This window comes from Oryx dammah, unplaced genomic scaffold (assembly GCF_014754425.2).
Source record: "Oryx dammah isolate SB20612 unplaced genomic scaffold, SCBI_Odam_1.1 HiC_scaffold_2, whole genome shotgun sequence".
NCBI lineage: Eukaryota > Metazoa > Chordata > Mammalia > Artiodactyla > Bovidae > Oryx > Oryx dammah.
In genome coordinates, this window is record NW_024070186.1 from 135,369,194 (window position 1) to 135,393,886 (window position 24,693).

The window sequence follows — 24,693 nt, forward strand, 5'->3', positions numbered from 1 at the left end:
AATTAAAAGACGCTTACTCCTTGGAAGGAAAGTTATGACCAACCTAGACAGCATACTGAAAAGCAGAAATGTTACATTGCCAACAAAGGACCTTCTAGTCAAAGCTATGGTTTTTCCAGTAGTCAGGTGTGGATGTGACAGTTGGACTGAGCGCCAAAGAATTGATGCTTTTGAACTGTGGTGTTAGAGAAGACTCTTGAGAGTCCCTTGGACTGCAAGGAGATCCAACCAGTCCATCCTAAAGGAAATCAGTGCTGAATACATTGGAAGGACTGCTGCTAAAGCTGAAACTCCAGTACTTTGACCACCTGATGCAAAGAAATGACTCATTGGAAAAAGATCCTGATGCTGGGAAAGATGGAAGGTGGGAGGAGAAGGGGACAACAGAGGATAAGATGGTTGGATGGCAACACCGACTTGATGAACATGAGTTTGAGTAAACTCCGGGAGTTGGTGATGGACAGGGAAGCCTAGCATGCTGCAGTCCATGGGGTCTGAAAGAGTCCAACATGACTGAGCGACTGAACTGAACTGATCTTTGAGGCAATTTCAAAAGTGGCTGCTGATTGGCTGGAAGCTAAGCAAAGTTTCGCACAAGCTTGAAAGCCTGGGAAACACCTGAGATTTTCAGTTGAATTCTAAAGAGAATTAATTGAGAATTGAGAAGAGGCCAGGCTTTATAACTTGTGAATCCCAGCTTAAGATCATCTCATAATTGATTGGATCAAGGTAATATAGGATTACAAATGTTTTAGTCCTGCTGCCTGCCAGAAGGAAATGTAAATTTTGGTGGAAGATAATACCATCTTAAACTTTGAACTTTCTTCAGTTTTTTACATACAGTGTCTAGCACTCAATCATTCATAATTAGTTGTATCAGAAAATAAGACATGTTCCCAAATTAAGAGAAAATAATGGATAATTAGCAATATAACTATGTAGGGACAACTTAAAATTGAATGGTTTGTTATATAACTACTCATATACTGAAGGAATTAGAAACATAGTTGAGCATTTTTGATAGAAAACTAAAAACTATAAAAAAAGAAATTTTAGAGCTGAAAAATATCATAAATTAAGTTAGGATATAAGTGGATGAATTTTGTAGTATATTAGACCCAACTGAAGGATACACAGCATAACCAGAGAATTAGTCAACTAGACAGTTTGTCTGAGGAACGTTTTCACACTAAAGCCACGAAGTACAGATGAGAGCTGTACTTTGTGGATCCAGAGGGAAACTAAAAAGGAAATAGGTTAAAAACAATAGAAGAGATGACAAAGAATACTCTGAACTTGGTGAGAGATGACGAAGAATACTCTGAACTTGGTGAAAGAAATCAAGCCACAGATTCGGGAAGCAACAGGAACCAAGTAGTATGAACATAAAAAATACTGCACAAAAGTACATCATAGTAAAATAGAAAAAACTCAAGACCAAGAAAACCCTAAAAGTAGCCAGTTGGAAAAAGATATATTGCTTCAATAAAGGAGCAAAAATAAGACTGACAGTTGGCTTCTCAACAGAAATGCTATCTTTAACGTGCTAGGAAAAGATAACTGGACATCTCAAATTCTATAACTAGTAAAAGTCTTGAAAACCCCCACAATTTTGAGCTTAGCAGAAGCTGAAATAATTTGTTACCAGAAGACCCATGCCAGGGGAAATCTAAAGGGTGTTCAAAAAGAAGAAAAAAATATTTTTCAGTGGGAGCTCAGAGCATAGACGTGGATTGAGCTTCTCTAGATTTTGTCATTCTTTTCCCTATATAAACCCCTTGTAGGAACAGTCCATACTTTAACCTCTACTTTTATCCCATTTCTTTAGGACTCATTGCTGCTATCCTACCATTTTATTGGAAAGGCGACTTCCCAACTGCTAAATATAAAGATTATTTTCCTGCCCTTACCTTCTTTGGATGTGGCAACCTCCAACCTTTACTAATCTTCTCCTTCATGAATTTGCCAGTGATTAATTGATGTACTTCAGAATGTCTGGTACTTTATATCGTTGTTGAGAAATTCCGGACATAAACATTTTTTAAAGCTCTGGTGTTACTCTGATGCACAACTATGTTTGAAAGCTTTCTCTACTCCTGTTTCTCCTGTGCCCTGAGACTCGCCGCTTCTATTACTATTCATACTTTGTTTTATATCTCTTTTTCCTTTGGCTTTTAAATGCTTCTTAAGTTTCTGATTTTGGTCTATTATTCTATTCACATTCTTTATGGTTTATAACATCTACTCTCAATTGTTTTAACTTGCAATCACAAGATAGTATTAAAGGTGGAGACAACTTGGTATGTTTTATTCTCTGTTGCCTGTCTTCCTTGTGTCTGGCATGTAGTGGGTGCTCCATAAATATTTGTTAAAAGAATGAGTAAATGAATATGTTCATATTGTTTACTAAAGAAATACTTCGGGTCACAATTATCAGTTTTATGGTTTTACCTTTCATATATAGGCCTTTGATTTGCATCTATATATATCTGTATCTGACTCTATTTATAGTGGACCAGTTTTCCCAACATCCAATACTAAACAAATTTTTGTTTTCTTATTGCTTTATGATGCTATGTTTATTTCCTAGCAAGTTGGCTAGCCCATCTTTTACTAAGATTTTAATGCATCATCGCCTCCTGTATAATGATTTTCGAACTTCATAAACTATGACTCACAGAAAGGAATACATTTTACATTGTAAAACACTTTACACATACCTATGTATGAGAATTTCACCAATGAAAATTTTATAAGTAATACTCTGGTATGTTTACTCTTTATGACATGTTCTTATATTTTCCATTACATTTTATTTCATTTTTTAGACTTAATGTTTATCTTGACATTAATGGATTGCAAGCTATAGTTTAAAAGGGTAGCTCCAGGAAACTATTCCATGAGCATCTTTCCATATGCTTTCATTATACTCTATGTGATCAGTATTACTGTATTTTTGGGTGATACTGCTGTTGTTTTAATTAAATATTGTTTCCTTCCTAAGCTATGTCTCCTTGACTATTAGAGATAATAGATAATTTCTTTGAGTCTCTATAACCTAGCATCTGGCCTATAGATTTATTCGTACTATATTTTTGTAGAATTGATACCTCTAGAAAACTCATATTGTACATAACATATTGAAAAAGTTCTTGAGTTTGCATTTGTATACATTTAATTTTGAGGAAACTGCTTAGGCACATAGAAAACTTATAATAACACATATTATATTTTTTGAGTTGTCCAAGTGTAACTTTCTGCTTTGCAGTACAATAAATATTGTTAATGATCAAGAATATGTCAAAAGAAGTATGACTTTCTCTCAGGGAGAAAATAGGCCTTCTTGTGCTAGTGGGAAATGTTTTGTATATAAAATGAATCTCTCAGACTAGTCATATTTTTATAATTCTGTTAATAGAATTTTCCCTTTGGTTATCTTAAATTGTTGTTCTTTTTCAGTCATTATTCAATCTTTTGGAATTCAGAAGATTAGTTCTGAATTACAAGCCTCCATCAAATGTTCAAGATTTACCCCGAAACCAAAAGGTAAATTTATGAAAGATTTTTAAGTCAAGTGTATTCTTTGGTGTTTGCTTTTGGTGCCATGCCATGTGCCTAGTCATTCCCGACCCTTTGCAACTCCATGGACCGCAGCCTGCCAGGCTCCTCTGTCCATAGAATTTTATTTTCCAGGAGTCGGTTGCCATTTCCTATTCTAAAGGATCTTTCCAACCCAGGATGCAACCCACGTCTCCTCTGTCTCTCGCTTTAAAGGTGGATTCTTAGCTGCTGAGCCATGGGGAAAGTTTGCTTTTGAGATATTTGTGAAATCAAATCTGAAGCAGTGTCAAATTTGAATGTCAACCTGTTAATCTCAACTACAACAGTAACAGGTTGACATTCAAATTTGACACTGCTTCAGATTTGATTCTTGGTCAGTATATTGTAAATATGAATTTTCCTACACATGCGTATCAGTAATAGGCCAGTTTTTTGGTTTCATTTTAGTAATTGCTTTTTTCTTCTTTTTAGAATGTCAGAGTATAATTCAGGGTCTTTCCTCCTCAAAAACTGTGTGGAAATCAAACATTTTTCATTTATTTCTGTAGATGAACTCTTTAAAAGGTTAGCTTTGCCCTGTTTTTGCAGTGTGAATCTACAATCTCTAATATTGTTAAGCAGTGTAACATGGCAGAGAGCACAGAGGTCCGAGTCACGTTTCCCAGGTTCTGGACCTAGAGCTAGTTACGTGATCTAGTTGCTGCTCAGGTGATAAAGCGTCTGTCTGCAGTGTGGGAGACCCAGGTTTGATCCCCAGGTCGGGAAGATCTGCTGGAGAAGGGAATAGCAACCCACTCCAGTATTCTCGCCTGGAAAATCCCATGAACAGAGGAACCTCTTAGGCTGCAATCCATGGGGTCGCAAAGAGTCAGACATGACTGGGTGACTTCACTTTCTTTCACTTTCTTATCTGAAAATCAAAAATAATGACAGCAATTGTTTTATAGAGTTTCTGTGAGAATTAAATGAGATGACAAAACATAAAGGGCTTAGAAGTACCTGGTACATAGTGGTAGCTTACAGTTAAAGTTGTCCTGAAGAAGATTTAGGTACAGGACCAGGGACCAAGCTTGATCACTCAGAGCTTTTGTGTGGCAGAAGTTTTATTACAGTGAAAAAGGACAGAGAATGCTTCTGACATAGACATCAGAAGGCGGATAGAGAGTGCCTCACTTGCTAGTCTTATCCAGGCCTTATATACTTTTACCAGATCCACTCCCACAACAAACATCTTAAATTAACAAGATTAGAAGTAACAAAAGAAAGGTTTTTACCAGACTCACTCCCACAAAACATGTCTTAAGATACCAAATTAGTCAGAAGGTTCTTGTTAAAAAGAAGAAACATATCCTTGAGCAAGATATATTGTTATATAATCATTAGTACAGAGCTTAAGGAAAAACATACTGTTGAGTAAGATAAATTGTTTTATTGTGTAAAGAAACTTACTAAAACCAAGCAATGCAGAAAAAAACATTTTGTCTCTTTCGCCTCCTTGAGAGCCCAGACTCCTTATCAACCTGCCTAAGAAGTAACTCTATCAATAGTACCAGGTGTCAGCTGTTGCTAGCTTTTCAAAAGATAAGACTGATTCATATTCAGAAATTCATACTTAATGAAAAAGATTAATTATGGAGATAATATGCTTGACTGTAAGACTTAATGACCGTATCATAAAGAAACTAGCCATAAAGACAAAAAGAAGTGAGAAGTTTTAGGGTTCAGTAAAGTGTTGAACTTTGTGTGATCTTTTGTTAGTTGTAATGATACATTATTATGTTTTCTTTTTAGTCTGTCATTTTGAAAACAATTTTTCCTGCAGCCATTATAAATGTGAAGCTGATGGGAATATAATTTGATTTTTAACCAGCTTTTTGGGCTGTAATCTTTAGCCATAAAGTGTCAGACTAATTGAAAACCATTTTCAGAAGGGAACTAAGATCACCTGGACCCACTACTTAAACTTCCAGAGAAATTAAGCAAGCCCCTTTCAGTCATTCCAGTTTTTACATGAAACTTTTTGGACTATTGCCTCCCTCTGCTAACGATTTGATTAGTTCTTTCTTTTGATGTTTTGGTTAAAGTATATTTATAATTTACATGATTATTTAGAATTATCACTTGCAGTTAGATGTTCATAAGTATCTTTTTTTCCCGTATATGTATCTTAGCCTCTTTTGTGTTCCTGGATTTTAGTACTTCACAGAGTTTAGCTTTCTTTTATTCTATAAATAATTGAATAAGACCTACTTAGTTTTATAATCTTACTTGAAAACAATCGTGATATCAATGCCTGTGTACAAGAGTTTGGGGTCATGAGAATGTTTAGCTGAATACTAGAGAAATGTATGAATCCAATCTTTGGATACCTTTATAAGGAAATTTCTCTTAATGGAAGGGTCTGCATGTCTAGGTATCCCTTTAATTTAAGATATTAAAATAATTTTAATAATAATTACTGCCATTGGGAAAAATCATTCAACAAGAATACCATGCAGTTTTATAAAAGATTGTTCTACAAATGGGATATTTCTTTAATTTCACATGATGACAGCAATACATACTGTAACTTGACAACTTTGAAGCTAACGTGAGATTTAGAATGGAAACAGTGTCAGACTTTATTTTTGGGGGCTCCAAAATCACTGCAGATGGTGACTGCAGCCATGAAATTAAAAGACGCTTACTCCTTGGAAGAAAAGTTATGACCAACCTAGATAGCATATTCAAAAGCAGAGACATTACTTTGCCGACTAAGGTCCATCTAGTCAAGGCTATGGTTTTTCCAGTGGTCATGTATGGATGTGAGAGTTGGACTGTGAAGAAGGCTGAGTGCTGAAGAATTGATGCTTTTGAACTGTGGTATTGGAGAAGACTCTTGAGAGTCCCTTGGACTGCAGGGAGATCCAACCAGTCTATTCTGAAGGAGATCGGCCCTGGGATTTCTTTGGAAGAAATGATGCTGAAGCTGAAACTCCAGTACTTTGGCCACCTCATGCGAAGCGTTGACTCATTGGAAAAGACTGTGATGCTGGGAGGGATTGGGGGCAGGAGGAGAAGGGGACGACAGAGGATGAGATGGCTGGATGACATCACCGATTTGGTGGACGTGAGTCTGAGTGAACTCTGGGAGTTGGTGATGGACAAGGAGGCCTGGCGTGCTGCGATTCATGGGGTTGCAAAGAGTCGGACACGACTGAGCGACTGAACTGAACTGATTAGTGTTACAGTTAATTCAATTGAAGTGAAGTGATAAAAGGCACAGGTTTCAAAAAGGTGTCAGTGTAACCTTAGTCACTTATTATTTACTAGTCAATTTATAGGAAACTCATCTAGTGTTTACTGCTACACTGAGTCTGAAAAGTCTGAGTAGCACTAAACACTGAGGGTTCACTTTGATTAAATCACAGAGATGTATTTGCATACATTATTAAGCAGGATATTTTTTTATTAGCAATTTAAAATTACAGCAAGCATTATATGTCTGTTGATTGATAGAATGAAATGAAGTCTTTGAAATCAATTTGCATTTGAATAGACTTGTTTATTGCTTCTAGAGATTGAAACTAATTTCATATATATCCATATTTATTTGTGCTATTTGTAATCTTAATGTCTAGGAGAATTGGGAGATTATTAGAAATTTAAAGATAGATTGTCACTGTAAACATCTCATCCTTCCCCATTCCCACACATAATCTCTTTTGGCTTAAAGAGCCACGAACTGATGGGAAAGCATATATTAAATGTTGACAAACAAAGAGGCATAAGCTTATCATATTTAGAGGTAATCATCATATAATTAATAACTTTATTAATCATAAGGTTATATTATTTAAAGCCTTGATTTAGCGTGAATGTTTTCAAATAAACAATATTCTCTCAATCAGAAGTGAGAAGCATATGAAAAGGAAGTGATTTGGGGTTAATACCATAAATATATTATTGAGCAAATATCTGAGGGAGTTTTGAATTTTAAAATAAAAAGAGGCATTCTGGAATTTTTGTCTTTAGCCATGAAGGTATAACAGAAGCTGGCTTTACAAGTTTTAGCAAATTTTTAAGGATTCAAGGCATACGGGTTATGTTTTCCAACCACAGTGAAATTAAGTTAGAAATCAACAACATAAAGATATCTGGAAAATCTCCACAGTATTTGGAAATTATTTACAGTTCTAAATAGCCACAGGAACAATGAACAAATCAAAATGGAAATTTTAGGGTGTTCTGAACTGAATAAAAATTAAAATGATGTATCAAAATTAGATAGATATAGCTAAAAGCAGTGGTTAATGAAAATATATGAACTAAATGCCTTATTAGAAAATAGTTTCAAATTAGTGGCATAGATTATGTCAGAAAATTAGAAAAAAGATCATTAATTTGAAAGCAGAAGAAAGGAAATAATAAAGATAAGAGCATGAATCTATGAAATAGACATCAGGGAAACAATAGAGAAAAATTAATGGAATCACAAGCTACTTAAGAATATTGTTTAAACTGATAAACTTCTAGGTAGACTGAGCAAGAAAAGAGAAGAAACAAATAACCAAAATAAATGAAAGAGGTGCACATTACTGCGTATTCTGCAGACAGTAAAAGAGAATAGTGGAATATTATAAACAACAGACAAATATTTTGAAAGCTAAAGGCTATTGAATGTAACTGATGAAAAGATAAGCTGTGTATTTCTATATTAAAGAAATTAATTTTTTAGTTTTGAACTCATGTACAAAAAAATAAAATCAATAGCAACAAAGTTTATTGGTGAGTTACACCACACATTTAAGGAAGAAATAATACCAATTCTCTACAAGTTTTCTCAGAAAATTGAAGAAATAAAACTTGCAACTTTACCCTGTGAGACCAACATTACACTGAAACCAAAAGTAGAAATACATATTTCAAGTAAAGAAAACTCAGATCAATATTCCTTATGAATAACAGAAGGAAAAATGGTCAGAATTGGGGCAAGTTGAATGATGCAATATATGTAAAGGACAATACCTCATTGACAAAGTGGGATTTGTCCAGAACTGAAAGATTGGTTTAGTATTCAGAAATGAATATAATTCATCATAGTAAGAGTTTAGACAAGAAAAGCCATAAGACTAGCTCAGTAGATGAAGAAAAAGGATTTGATAAAAGCTAGTATCTGTTTCTGGCAAAATTTCTCTCAGTAGCTAGGAATAGAAAGAAACCGTTTTAACTTGATGGAGCTCATTTACCGGAAGCCTGCAAATATTTATAATGCTTAATGGTGAAAGACAATCTTTTTCTTCAAAGATAAGGGACAAGCAAGGATGTCAGGCCTTACCACTTTTTTATTAAACATTAGCGATCTCAACCAGTGCTATATGGCAAGAAAAAGAAATAAGCAGGCAAATTAGAAAGGAAGAAACAAAGCTGTCTTTTGGTGTATATGCCTGATTGTCTATTTAGAAAATCCTAAGTACTCTACCAAAAAATAGGTGCTAGAATTAAGGGGTCAGATCATTTAGCAGTGTTACATGGTACAAGGCAAACATGCAAAAATCAATTGTAGAGGCTTCCCTGGTGGCTCTGTGGTAAAGAATCTGCCTGCCAATGCAGGAGACATGGGTTCAATCTCTGATCTAGGAGGATCCCACATGCTGGAGAGTAACAAAGCCCCAGTGCACCAGCTACTGAGCTTACATGCCCTAGAACCCACGCACTGCAACTGGAGAGTAGCCCCACTCGCCACAACTAGAGAAAAGTCCATGCAGCAACAGAGCCCCAGCACAGCCAAAAATGAATAACTAAATTATTTTAAAAATCAATTATGTTTCTTAGTACCAGCAGCACACAATTGGAAATATAAATTTAAAAATGATTATGTAAGAAAGGCAATGCCAAAGAATGCTCAAACTACTGCACAATTGCACTCATCTCACACACTAGTAAAGTAATGCTCAAAATTCTCCAAGCCAGGCTTCAGCAATACATGAACCATGAACTTCTAGATGTTCAAGCTGGTTTTAGAAAAGGCAGCGGAGCCAGAGATCAAATTGCCAACATCCACTGGATATTGAAAAGGCACAAGAGAGTTCCAGAAAAACATCTGTTTCTGCTTTATTGACTATGCTAAAGCCTTTGACTGTGTGGATCACAATCCACTGTGGAAAATTCTGAAAGAGATGGGAATACCAGACCACCTGACTTGCCTCTTGAGAAACCTATATGCAGGTCAGGAGCAACAGTTAGAACTGGACATGGAACAACAGACTGGTCCCAGATAGGAAAAGGAGTACGTCAAGGCTGTATATTGTCACCCTGCTTATTTAACTTCTCTGCAGAGTACATCATGAGAAACGCTGGGCTGGATGAAGCACAAGCTGGAATCAAGATTGCCAGAAGAAATATCAGTAACCTCAGATATGCAGATGACACCACCCTTATGGCAGAAAGTGAAGAAGAACTAAAGAGCCTCTTGATGAAAGTGAAAGTGGAGAGCGAAAAAGTTGGCTTAAAGCTTAACATTCAAAAAACAAAGATCATGGCATCTGGTCCCATCACTTCATGGGAAATAGATGGGGAAACAGTAGAAATAGTGTCAGACTTTATTTTTGGGGGCTCCAAAATCGCTGCAGATGGTGATTGCAGCCATGAAATTAAAAACGCTTACTCCTTGGAAGAAAAGTTATGACCAACCTAGATAGCATATTCAAAAGCAGAGACATTACTTTGCCAACAAAGGTCCGTCTAGTCAAGGCTATGGTTTTTCCAGTGGTCATGTATGGATGCAAGAGTTGGACTGTGAAGAAAGCTGAGCACCAAAGAATTGGTGCTTTTGAACTGTGGTGGAAAAGACTCTTGAGAGTCCCTTGGACTGCAAAGAGATCCAACCCGTCCATTCTAAAGATCAGTCCTGAATATTCATTGGAAGGACTGATGCTGAAGCTGAAACGCCAGTACTTTGGCCACCTCACGCAAAGAGTTGACTCGTTGGAAAAGACTCTGATGCTGGGAGGGATTGGAGGTAGGAGGAAAAGGGGACGACAGAGGATGAGATGGCTGGATGGCATCACTGACTCGATGGAAGTGAGTTTGAGTGAACTCTGGGAGTTGGTGATGGACAGGCAGGCCTGGCGTGCTGTGATTCATGGGGTTGCAAAGAGTCGGACACGCCTGAGCAACTGAACTGACTGAAGAGCATAACAGATGGAATATTAGAGGGAAAGTAGTTAAAAGATACAGAAAACTGGAGAAGATCACTGGGTAAATTAAAGAAGTAGAGAGATAAACTATGTTTATGAATCAGCTGAGTAAGCATTATTAGGATATCAATTGTCCCCAGCTTATCTTATGGAATCAGTGCAATACAATTATAATTTTGGCTGGCATTTTCATAGGAGTTGACAGATTGTAAAATTTATATGGAAAATCAAGGGATATGGAATAGCCATAGCAGTTTTAAAAAGAAAGGCAGTGTTGGAGGAATTATCACACTACAGTGATCAAGGCACTATGTTGTTGGTGAAAAGATAGTCATATAGATCATTAGAAGAGAGTAGAGTGTGCAGAAATATAACATACACCAGGGGCAATTGGTTTTAATCAGAGTTGCCAAAAAAATTCAGTGAACAAAGGAAAATCTTTTGAACTAATGATGTTATAGGAAGAAAAATACTTTTTAGCCTCTACAAGACATTATATATGAAAAAAAAAGTAATTAACTATAGACCTAAAACAAAGAACTGAAACTATAAAAATTCATGGATAAAACAGAAAATTTTAGGGTTCTGAATTAAGAAAAGATTTTTTAAGTACTGCAACAAACTGGCACAAAAATAAACAAGGAAACTTTAATAAATAGGACTTCATCAAAATGGAAAGTTTATTTTTGAAAAATTCATGCAAATTAAAAAGGCACACCACAGATTGGGAGAATATAATAACAAAACATTTGTCACAAAAAGGAATTGTATGTAAAATATATACAGAATTTGTACAATTCAGTAGTAAGACAGATAACCTACCTCAACAGATTGCAACACCAAAGAAGATAAACAGATTGAAAATAACATTAAAAGATGCTTGATGTTACTGGTCTAAATTAGGACTAATGAAAATTTTAGCTAGAGATGCCACTAGAACTAAAGTTAAAAAATATAGTCCATATCCAAGTGTGAATGTGAACCTAGAATGTGGACCTAGAACTCTCCACTGCCACTGAATATGTAAAATATTACATACATGTAAAACTGCTATGGCTGTTCCATATCCTTTGATTGTCCATATAAATTTTACATATTCACTGGCATATGTAGTGCCTTTGGAAAATTGTTTGTTTCTTAAAACCGTATACCATACAGCCTCACCAATTCCTTGCGGTTCTTGACTCAAAAGGAATGAGAGCATATGTCCACACAAAGCCACATCCAATAATAATCTGCAGCAGCTGGAACAGGTTAATGTATAAATAAGTTGTGTTCTGCCCACACAGTGGGATCCCACTCAGCAATAAAATGGAATGTATTGTACATATGAGTGAAGGTCAAAATAATTATGCCGATTGTAGGAAAGCAGACTAAAATGAATACATGGAGTGTAATTTTGATGTATATAAATCTCTGGAAAATACAGAGTAACCATGGTTGCTTGGGAATGATTAGGGAGGGGAGTGAGGGATGAAGAAAGTTTTGGTGGTGATATGCAGGTACTGATTGTGGTGATACAGTCATGGATGTATTCATATGTGAAGCTTGTAAAATTGTACACTAATATACAGTATATTGTACATCAGTTATATCTTGGTAAATCTGTTAAAAAAAGATAAAGAATCATGTTTGAATAGTTCCTATATGTGGTGGTATTTTCATAATTTAGGCACATATAGTGGCTAGTCTTAACAACATTCACTAATTTTGTCTTTTGAAATTTCAAGATTTTTCTAGCCACAGGAATTGGCCAAGAGCAAAGAATGTTTTATTAGTGTATTTAACTTTTCACATTTACTTCTTAGCAGAATTTCACTTAATTTTCAAAAGTCATTTTTTTTTTCATCCTTGTTACTTGGCAAGGAATGTCTCAAGCTGTTTTTGGCATAGGTATAGTAATAAGTGAAAAGATTGAGCACAAGCAATTAAGGGTATTTCTGAAAATTACTTTGTGGATTAAAATGGTTAGTATTTACAGTCTTGAAACCCTTGTTGTGAAATAGTAAGTACCACAGAAAAATTATGAATTAGTTTTTTATCTTATTTAAAACTTTTGCATTTATTCTTTATCATAGATGATGAATTTATTATGCTTAAATAAAATCCATGTTTTTAAAAATGTTTTTTAAAACTTAGCATTTTTATGTTAGACTTTATGTACTCTCTGATTGCTGTAGTGGATTTATAGTTTTTAAACCAGATAAATATTTGGAATCAGTTTTGTTTCCTTACATCTGTTTCTTAAGGCTCCTTTTTTGATGCATTTTGAGAGCAGCTGTTTCTGTGTTAATTGATTATACTGGGCATCAACTGCACACACATACACATGCCTACAAAACTGCAAACTTGAAAGTTTTTTCTAATATTTAAATGGTATATATAAGCTTTGTTAAAATTTTTATTTCAAGAGCTAACCATAGTAAAAACTACTTGTCTGATTTGTTATGTTTCACTAAGATAGGTGAATTATGATCTTAACAAAACATTTTCTTCTTACTTTAAAATGAATTATTTATGATAATTCGTTTGTTTTTGTTCCATATGGAGTATTTGGTTTAATCAACCAGAAAGAATTGAATGCTTGTTTTGTGTAGCAAAAAGTTGTGAAGGATATACAGATATTCTTGTCTTTGTGAAACTTAACAGTTTATCGAAAAATAAAAGTAAACTTGGAAAAGGAACCCTGAAAGGATGATACATTCTTATTTGACTAATATTAGTCTGATAATTAGGATTATCACAAAACAGTTTCAGTTAGTGATTGATTCCTAAGTGAAAAACATTAATTTCAGTTGATGTGGAGTTTGACGAGATCATTGACTTGGAGGGGCCTGGGAAGACTTCATGGTGGAGGAGGGATTTTTTGCTTAAATGGGTTTATTGAGGGTAAAGTACTTAAATAGTGCCTGGTACGTGATTAAACACTCATTGAATGTTGGCTCTTGTTATTGCTGTTCTCAGCAGCAGCTGGGCTTTGCTGAATGGGAAGGATTATAATAAAGAGACATAAATGAGGATATTCTTGGCTGGGTAATGACATGATTTGCTGTGAATATATGGCATTTATGCTAAAATGGTGAGCTTAAGCTAGATGCTCTGCTGTTTCCATGCTTGACTCCTTTCTGTCTCCTAGTTGAAACCAACACTCTTTCTTTATTTATAATAGGATGCTGGACTCATTTTTAAGCTATATTAGTTAAATTTCTGGTTAATTTTTACTTGAGTATCCCTTTACCAGTAAAAAATTTAATTTCACTTAATGTTTCTTTCTTTTTTTCAATAGGAACATCGGAATTTGCCTTTTATGCGTGAGCTTCGATATCTATTTGCACTTCTTGTTGGTACTAAAAGGAAATATGTTGATCCATCAAGAGCAGTTGAGATTCTTAAAGATGCTTTCAAATCAAATGACTCCCAGCAGGTAGCTTTTTTGTGCTTGCTTGTTTATTAACTATTTTTATTTTAATTTTTTCTCTCTTAAGCAGTGTTTTTAAACGATAAATGAGTATAACATTTCTATTATCAAAACAATTCTTATTTTTATAAGAATAAGCTGGAGCCATTTAAAATATTATTTGGAAGATTTACTTTTAAATTAAAAAACAGTAATCTTGATAGTATATGATAAACCAAGCTGTAATTTTAATTAAAATTACTAAATGAAAGTAACAGGTAAAATGAAAAATGTTCGCAAGTGTGTAGTTAAAAATCTTCACCAAGGTGTGATAACCCAATATACTAATACATGCTTTTGATATGCCTGTTTTTGCTGGCAGAAATTCCTCACTCAGAAAAGGTTTCTGAATGATATTAACTTTGTTTCTGAATGGTGTTAAATTTGTCACTGTTTCTTTTATTTCCCAATCTTTATGTAGTGCTGTTTGGTTACTTTTTATCAATTTCTTATAAAGAATATTGGAAATTTTCCTATAAAAGTAGAAAATGTCTACAAACATACCAACATTTTTACATATAATTTGAGAAGTTAGAGAAGTTAAAGAAGGAGAGCAGAAGAGAAGCAAAGAAAGTAGCAGAGGTAATAGCAACAATGTTGAAGATGATGACAGTGATGTAATGGGCAGAAAATAAAGAGGATACTTGAGATGTAAAAAATTCCACTGCATTTGCAGTGTAGTTGTTGTAGTACTTGCATCTGTTATCTGGATGTGCGGAGAGGGTCTTTGGCAGAGAGTTCTGAAAGATGTCTGATTTTGCCACTGCCTTCCCTGTACTTTTTTAAAAATGATTTTTTAATGGTAAAGATAAATGAACAAAAAAGGTGGTCATATCAGAATTTGCTTATGTTTGTTGTTGTTTTCAATTTTTACCACCACCACCCGCCCCCCCCGACATTTTCTTCTGAAGAGCATTGGATAACTAGGAAACCTTTTTCTTTCTTGTCAGATATAGCCTTGCAGGGTAAGTAACATAGAAAAATATGGCAGGTCATTTTAAGGTATTATATTAGGACAGCCGTAACAGATGACCACAAACCGAGTGTTTTCAAAGCAACAGAGAATGATTTTCCCATAGTTCTAGAAGCCAGAAGTTCAAAATAGAGGTGTTGGCCAAATGAGCCGTGCTCGCTCCAGTGGCCCTCAAAGATAGTCCTTCCTTGCCTCTACCATCTGGTGATTCCTGGTGTTCTTGGCTTATGGTTCCAATCTCTTTGTGTTGATATGACCTTGCCCCCTGTATGTCTGTGTGCCTGCTCCTTCTCCCTATGCTCCACCTCTTACAAGAGTACCTATCACTGGATTTAGGGCCTGTCTTCATCCAGAATGGTGTCATCTTAAGACCCATACTTTCTTTACATCTGTAGAGACACTTTTTCCAAACACAGTCACATTCTGAGGTTCCAAGTGGACATATATTTTGACAGGCCTCAATTTAACCCACTACAGGTGGTATGGATGTTCATAGCTAGCTTTTTGTGTTAAGTTTGGTTGTCTTCATATGGCTTGGGAGCAATTTATTTATGCTTCCTAGACCTTAGTTTCAACATTTTAAAAGTAAATCTCTTGTCCTAGATGCTCTTCAGAAAACTTCTAGCTTTGGAAATGTGTAACAGTAAGTTTGTTTTATACTTAGGGCTATTTTGATAAAAGCAAGTTGCTTACACTTACTTATCTATCTTTGGGCAGTCATAGTAAGAATTGCTTTATCTTCCCACCCAACCCCACTCTTCATGCAGGTTCTATACAAACCTGTTTGCTGTACTCCAGGTCAGATTGTTGAAAGAAGTTTATGGTAGTTGATGAGTACAACTGCCACTGCTTTATTCCTGTTTATCTATGTCAGGTGAGCTAGACCCGATGGAAGGGATTGTGGAAGGTGAAGATTATGCTGGTTCTGATTGGAGACTCAGTTTGAACCTCAGAGGTGGTAGACCTTGATAATCAGGGAGCCAGTGATTGATTGGACTCAACCTATCCAAGTTAACAGATATCTTAGTAAGATTAGATATGGCTTAAAAAGTGATGTGTAACAGTTGAATTGAGAAAATGAATTGTTTAAAAGCTCATATTCCTTCTAGGGGAGAAGCCGGTAATAAATCTTTGTATAAGGAAGAACTCTTTGGTAATGTGGGACCTTCGTTTTATAAAGATTCATTAGAGAACCCTGGGGGGAGGTAATAATTCTTTTTAAAAATCTCATTCATGAGTTTGCATTTTTATATATATCAATATATATACATATGTATTTTTCCCTCCTAAAGTGAAACTCATATATTATGAATATAATGCTTGTTTTTCTCAAATACTGATTTTATGCTCTGGTTAAGTTATAAATATTTCTTGCATTTGATGTGAAACATTTCATATGATACCTTTGTGAGGAGTCAGTTAATTATACATTAGAAAAGACTAGCTGTAAGTTTTATGTTGCAGTGTTTTCATTAGTAGGCTCAAATATCAATAAGACATTTTTTTTCCCCCCACAGCAAGACGTGAGTGAGTTTACACACAAATTATTAGATTGGTTAGAAGATGCCTTCCAAATGAAAGCTGAAGAAGAGACGTAAGTTACTGTGAAGTTTAGTTTATGGGGTTTAGGAGATTGATAAATAACACTGGGTTTGTTTTTTTTTTTCTCTTATGTATTCAATATCAACAGAGAAATAGGAATCTGAGATAAGTGTGTGGAAGCCCAAATATTACCTGTATTATTTATAAGCTTTTTGGAATTTGTGGCCACAAATGCTGATGTTTAAAACAAAAGTGAAGCTTCAAGCCTTTAGCTTTCAGTCCAGCTCCGGTGTTCCTGGCTCTTAATTCAGTCCAGACTCAAGTTACTGTTGCTAAAGACTGCAGCAGAAACTTTGGATGATGTCAAAAATGGAGGAAATCTCCATGGTTTTAATTCTGCCAGGATGTCTATCATTAAGGGCCAATTGGTTTTTTTTATTAGACAACTGCTTATAAACTTATGTTGGAAGAAACCTCTCCAGATTATGGCACTAAATCTACAATATCTGAGGGGAACATTCTGTTGTGGGAAACTTAGAATGTATCATTGAAAGCTGCTTCCTTTTTGAATGTTAAGTTTATGATGCGAACAGTTGTGGTCTGATGCTCTTCTTTTCTGTTCACCACAATTCTTAAGTTGCAGTTTTCTTACAAACCTCAGTTTACTGGCCTTCAGTGCTGCACTGAATATAAGCTGTCTTTCTAATAACATATTTTCATGCCACAATGGTTGCTACCATAGCATTTTGCTATGAGATTGGTTAGATTTGTGAAACCTGCTTTCTAGGTAGTTTCTTTCTTTATGTTAGTTTCATTTGGTAAATCTCCCCATCCCGATGCTGAATTGAATCTGCTGTGGATGCTTTCTGAAACCTGAGTTCCAGCTCCAGTAAAGATCATCATGTCTATGATAAGCTGTTTTCTCAACTTTTGAATGTTAGATCTAGGCCTTTAGTATATTTCTTTCTGTTCCTTTCTTCTTTTTTTTTTTTTTCTTGGATGGGATAGTTCTTTAAGGTGCAGTTACCTTCCCCCTGCCCCCATTCTTTTTGAGGAGGTCTTGGCTGAATTCTTAATAGTTTAACCTGCCTCTTAACCTGTATGGCACCAGTTCTGTTTGAATGCCAAGTGTCTTCTCTCTCTTGTTGCTTGACTTTGTTTTCTGCCCTATCCCTCTATGCTGTCTTAATAGGTCTGTCATAATGGGAGTTAGTAAAATATGAGTTAGGAGTATGCCCAAGTAGTTTATTATTCACACAGGCATTGCCCACCTTCACCTCTTTTGTGTTGCAGAATTCCACCAGGGTTCTGTCCTGTCAGACCAACAGACAGCCTGTGTGTAATTGTCCACCCTGGCTCCTCTTTAGTAAAATTCATGTTCCTTGTACTTTTCCTTAGAGTACCAACCCCCAAAATTTATTGAGCATGTTTCCCCAGAGTGTGAATGCTATCTGTATCCCCGTCTATGGAAGCTGAGTCTCTTTGGAGTTCTCTCTGTAATTCTTTGAGTACTTTACCCTGAAGTCCCTATTTCCTCCTCTGAAATCTGTCCAGACTTTCTATAATCACCTCCTGTGGTAGCCTCTGTTCAACACAGCTCCCTGATGGCTGTTTCTCTCTAGACTGCCACCTGGCTGTTTCCTGAATCCTGTTTATTTCTGAAAGGATCATTCTTTTCTGGTTTTGAAGATCTTTCCTTATTTTACTCACTTCTAAAAATTTTGGGGGTTTAAGTGTCAACTTTTCTGGTCTAGTAACTAACAAGTTACCAGAGATCAAATTGCCAACATCTACTGGATCATCAAAAAAGCAAGAGAGTTCCAGAAAAACATCTATTTCTGCTTTATTGACTATGCTAAAGCCTTTGACTGTGTGGATCACAATAAACTGCGGAAAATTCTGAAAGAGTTGGGAATTCTGAGGAGGCAGGTCAGACCACCTAACCTGGCTCCTCAGAAATCTGTATGCAGGTCAGGAAGCAACAGTTAGAACTGGACATGGAACAACAGACTGGTTCCAAATAGGAAAAGGAGTACGTCAAGGCTGTATATTGTCACCCTGCTTATTTAACTTATATGCAGAGTACATCATGAGAAATGCCAGGCTGGATGAAGCACAAGCTGGAATCAAGATTACCGGGAGAAATATCAATAACCTCAGATATGCAGATGACACCACCCTTATTACAGAAAGTGAAGAGGAACTAAAAAGCCTCTTGATGAAAGTGAAAGAGGAGAGTGAAAAGGTAGGCTTAAAGCTGAACATTCAGAAGACTAAGATCATGGCATCTGGTCCCATAACTTCATGGCAAATAGATGGAGAAACAGTGGAAACAGTGTCGACTTTATTTTTTGGGCTCCAAAATCACTGCAGGTGGTGACTGCAGCCATAAATAAAAAGATGCTTACTCCTTGGAAGGAAAGTTATGACCAACCTAGACAGCATATTAAAAAGCAGAGACATTACTTTGCCAGCAAAGGTCCGTCTAGTCAAGGCTATAGTTTTTCCAGTAGTCATGTATGGATGTGAGAGTTGGACTCAAAAGAAAGCTGAGCAATAAAGAATTGATGCTTTTGAACTATGGTTTGGAGAAGACTCTTGAGAGTCCCTTGGATTGCAAGGAGATCCAACCAGTCCATTCTAAAGGAAATCAGTACTGAATGTTCATTGGAACGACTGACTGATGCTGAAACTGAACTCCAATACTTTGGCCACCTGATGTGAAGAGCTGACTCATTTGGAAAGACCCTGGTGTTGGGAAAGATTGAAAGCAGGAGGAGAAGGGGAGGAGAGAGGATGAGATGGTTAGATGGCATCACCGACTCAATGGACATGAGTTTGAGTAACTTCGGGAGTCCTGGCGTGCTGAAGTCCATGGGGTCTCAAAGAGTCGGACACAACTGAGCGACTAAACTGAACTGAACTAACAAGTTTTTTCTCTCCTTTTTCTAAAACTGTTTTAAAAGAATCTAGATCTTTCCTATTTCATCTGAAATCACAAGCCTTACTTGAAATACTTCTCATTTGTTTCTCAGTAGTTTTGTTTTTGCTTTACTGTTCATGGAGCTAAAACTTTTTAAAGTTTAAAAGATTGGGAAGCACTGAGTACTGTATCAGTTGCTCTAAATCTTTGAACTATTTCTGTACCAACATGATTTCTGAGGCTGAGGTGTCCCTGATACAAGCTTTCTTTGATGATTTCTTTTGGCCTTTGATATTTGTGATATTTGCATCAGTCTATCTTTTCTTCATGCAAGTGCTGGATATTTCTATTACAGAAGTCTCAGGTGTTTTACATTGCTCTTCACTTGTGTTCCTTGCACTTTTGTTGATAACAACAGTCTGGGTCCCTGAAATTCAAAGCTTAAATGCACAGTAAAGAATAAGACCTCTGAGAGTTTGCAAAGAAGGACAGGGTAAAGAATTTCTGGAATATTTGTCCTCCTGACTCCTTAGGGAAGGTCAGTGTATACCGCAGGTCAGTGGAGAGAAGACCAAAATTTAGATACAAAGAATTGATAAGATACTTAGAAAGAGAATTCAGAATTAGTACAGCTGCTCTTACACCGTTTCTTATGTCAGCGACATCAACCTGGTATGTCATTGCTCTTTCTGTGTAGTATGTGTGTGAAAATAAGGAGAGAAACCAGGAATGTTGTTTTCCTGTTGGGTTAGCCAAAAAGTTCTGTAAGATGTCATGGAAAAACTCGAATGAACTTTTTGACCAACCCAGTACGCGGGAGTATGCTGCATGAAAATGGAGGTACTAATCTTTATGTCTAAAGATTCATGGACTTTTACATCAGGAGTGACAGTCTTTGTATTCTTCCTCTTCCCCATATCAGATGACAGAGGCTTCATCTCATCCCAGCCTTCTGAGATCACCATATCAGTGAAAAGTATATTGACTCTCAAAGTTACAGACCAGAAATGACACACATTACCTCCACTCATGTTTTGTTGTGCAAAGCAAAAAAAAAACTGAAAAACAAAAAAACAAACAAAAAAAAAACAGAAAATAACAAGTATTGAAATGTGAAAAAAATTGAAACTTTTTTGCACTATTGATGGAAATGTAAAATGGTGCAGCTGCTGTGGAAAACATTATGGTTGTTAAAAAAAATTAATAGTAGAATTATCATTTGATAGAGGGAATCCTTTCACAGTGTATACATACATCAAATAATTATGTTGTATACTTCAAATATCTTACAATTGTTTGTCAATTGCATTTATAAAGACGGAACAGCAAAAATTAACCACATGATGATCCAGCAATTCCACTGCTGAATTTAAATCCAAAAGCATTTATGTCAGGGTCTCAAAGAGATGCTGCACACTCATGTTCATAGCAGCATTCTTCACAATAGACAGATGTTGAAAGTCACTGATTATGTCCATGGATGAATGGAAATACAGATGTGGTATACGTATACAATGGAATATCCTTAGCAAGTAAGGAAACTCTGATGCATGCTACAACATAGATGAATCTTGAAAACATGATGCTGAGTGAAATAAACTAGTCACAAAAAGACAGCCACTGTGTTTCACTTATACGATGGATGTGTTTAGAGTTGTCACTTTCAAAGAAACAGAAAGTTAGAATGGCGGTTACCAGGGCCTGATGGGAGGGAGGAACGGGGAATTGTTTAATCGGTTTCTCAAGCTGAAATTAGTTCTAGAGGTTGGTTCCACAACAGTTGTGAATGTACTTAACACTGCAGAGCTGTACACTTAAAGATGGTTAAGAGGGTAAATTTTATACTGTGTGTATTTTATCACAGTTCAGATTTTTTTTTTTCAAATTTAAATAGTAGATCGGAAAGTGCTTCTTACTATGTATCTGAAAGTAGAGGGCTGGAAATCTTTTTGTACAGCGCTAATAACCACCATACTACCTCAGAATTGTTGGAAGGCTTTTAGTGAAGTATTTCCCTCCAGTTGTTTTATGGTTTAAATGGGGGTGCATGTAACACATCAAGAGACAAATAGTATCTTTCTCTTTTTAAAAAGTAAATCAGTTTTATTAATTTAAACAAAAATTTATGAAGAAAAAGTCTCTGTACAGTTGCGGATAAAACATACTTTTATATACTAAGGCCAAGAAAAACTTTGTGTTTTTAGATCACAGGGTACAAAATATTAAAGAAAAAATTAAAAATTTCTACTTGCTTCAAGCCAAAAAAAAAAAAAACCCAAGAAAACAAATTTATATGTTAAAGAATTTGGAAAATTCAAAGATGCCTAATTTTACCAGCAACATGAAACTTTACAAAAGATTGGCGTACCTCTTTAGCTACTTGGTTCGAAACTGATATTTTGTTATTTCACTGGTATGTGCAAGAGTGGTTTTTCCTCCTTCCCAGCAAGTCCAAATAAGCATGTATTGTATGACTAAAAGTCCATACTCTAAATGATAATGGAATGATCAGGTACTTCATGAATACAAACTGGGTTCATATCTTCTTACAGTGACATCCCACACAGTTTTTAACCCTTACAACAGCTTTGTGGGTTTAATATCCTCAGTTGACACGTGAAGAAACAGAAAAAATTTAAATATCTTGGCTCAACACTAAGTAGCAGAGCCAAACAAATAATAACTGCATAAATGTTATTGTCTTTGCATCTATTATTGTTCTTTTAATGTTTTCTCTATTATAGTTTTAAAAATTAAAAATTGTAGTCACATTTATAATTTTAATGTGATTTTTAGGGATGAAGACAAGCCAAAGAACCCCATGGTAGAGTTATTCTATGGAAGATTCCTAGCTGTGGGAGTGCTTGAAGGTATAGTTGCATATTTACTTCTTTATTACAACTGAGATATTATTAATTCTTTGGTTCTTTGTCACAATAGTGACTTTATTTGTGGAATGGTTTTTAATTTGACTTTCTCTGTCTAGTGGTTTCTGTTAACATTGCTAATGCTAATCATTTATATAGAAAGCAAATAATTGAGTGCATAAAGGGAAGTGCAGAGTATGTTATCACATGCTGATTGATACTCGACTCGGTTAATGTTGATCTGATGTTCTTTCCTTGGGAAAGGTTCTGTGATACTGTGAATTGTTAAGGTGGCAGTTGGTGCCTCTTTAAAAAATAATATTAGAGTTTAATACTGGGCTTGGTATGATGGTCACTGTTTTTGAGGGTTTCATGTCTATGCAAGTTAAAAGCTATACTTAGCAATTTAGCATAGTCAGGGTTTTGCAGGGTTCCCATTTAGGGGGTGATTATAAAATTCTTTAGAATATAGTTTTCAAGGAAGAGTTGTACTCTTATCTTTAAAAAAACTCAGGTTAAAGTGATAATATTCCTGTTAGTCAAAATCCAGGCCTAAAGAGTTACTCTGGTTTTCCTAACAAGGGCAGGAAACTTACTCATAAAATATACATCAAAAATAAAATCACTTAAGTTTCATAGCATACATTTTTGAAAAACTATCTTTCCCAAATGGTCCTATGGATCAACTTTTGAAAGTTAACCCAAATTACCCAAAGCATAAAATTTGGGGATTTGATTTTTCTTGAAGATCTTAAGTGATGGATTGCCATGAAGTTTTGTTTGAATATGATTTTATAGTTTGAGATTTGGAAAAAGGCAGAGACTAACTCGGGATTTAGATGCACTAAAGGTTATACTGAGCTGTCAGTGCATTTTGTTTGCCTCAAATGCTAAATATTCATTATATAAATAGTGGGATATTTTATATAGTGAATTGTATTCCTATTTAGGATGTCCATACTGTCATACTAGTTTTTATTTGAAGTAGAACACTATCTGTAGAAGTTGAGGAGCTCTAATCAGGTTGTGACTGTGCACTGTTGATAATATTATATTCGTCATGAGCACTTCTACCTTTATTACCTGGATTCTTAGAAGGGATTATTAAAATTTCTCCATCAGTGTTGAAGTTGTTGTACTTGGTTTTGGTATGTTGTTTCAATGTTGCTGTGCTGTATAAATGTGATTTCAGTACATTTCCAGGTGAACTATGTATTTGCTTTGTTAACAATATATTTTAGAGCACTTTCTTGTCATTTTTACATATATCTTCCTAATAGATTTTTTAGACTAGTGACTCTGAGGTAGGGTAATTTTCAGTTTGTTTACTAAAGTCTTCTGTTGCATAAGTTCATTCAACTCTACCAGAGCTTCTAGGCTGTTGATCTCTCCATTCTGTTCTCAGCCTTTGCCTTTCCTTCCTTGTTCATTATGATCCTCCTTATAGATTGCTGAAACTCTTTTCCCCCTTTCCCTCTGGCACGCCCTCTCTGACTAGTCTCTGGCCCTCCTGGAATTATTTTCTTCTCTCTGCATGTACTGAGAACCTGACAGTTGTTAGGAGGAAATCACTCAAATGGGCTTGTTGTAGTGGATCCTGAAGTTGCAGTGACCCTAAGCTTCACTAGTCCCAATCTCGTAACCCGCCCTGGTACTCATCCTTGTCTGTCTTCATCCCTGTCTTCTTTCCCATTTTCTGCAATAGAAATTTTCCAGTTTTTCTATGTTTAATATAATTTCTTTGTCTCTTCATTTTCTGAAAAATTCCTTACCTCGGATTTCATAGATTGACATTGAAGTTTATGAAACCTAACCATGGGTCCTGGCTAAGGCCACGGATCTAATTTTGTGCTTATAAATATATTTTTTTTTATCATAATTCTTAAAAGTGACTTCCTCAGATTTAGGAGCTTTAGGCTTCCCAACCTGGATCCATTCCTACTACCACCACATTCTTTTCTTTGTCACTCCAGGTAATAAAGGAATTATTTTGTCTATTAATCAATGGCTAGTGTGCTAATAAGAATCTCATCTTTTCATGCTTTCTCTCAGGTCTTTTTCTATCATTTATCTGCATTTATTTCTGTATCTTTTGATTCTTCCTTTCACTGTGTCATTCACATCAATATTTAGACATGATCTGGTATTTCATATCTTTAAAGTGAAAAAAAAAATCCCTTCACATGTTCTTT

The 24,693-nt window shown here is 35.5% G+C and overlaps 1 protein-coding gene across 3 annotated transcripts in view; it reads left to right on the top strand.

The window, feature by feature from the left end:
• USP25 (ubiquitin specific peptidase 25) overlaps positions 1 to 24,693 on the top strand; it is a 163,875-nt gene that overhangs the window by 63,267 nt on the left and 75,915 nt on the right. For all 3 annotated transcript variants that reach the window (XM_040227290.1, XM_040227272.1, XM_040227280.1), the window contains 4 exons: positions 3,460 to 3,546; positions 14,026 to 14,163; positions 16,687 to 16,763; positions 22,431 to 22,504. In XM_040227290.1, the coding sequence (XP_040083224.1) occupies positions 3,460 to 3,546; positions 14,026 to 14,163; positions 16,687 to 16,763; positions 22,431 to 22,504 (376 nt within the window). The remainder of the gene's footprint in view (positions 1 to 3,459; positions 3,547 to 14,025; positions 14,164 to 16,686; positions 16,764 to 22,430; positions 22,505 to 24,693) is intronic.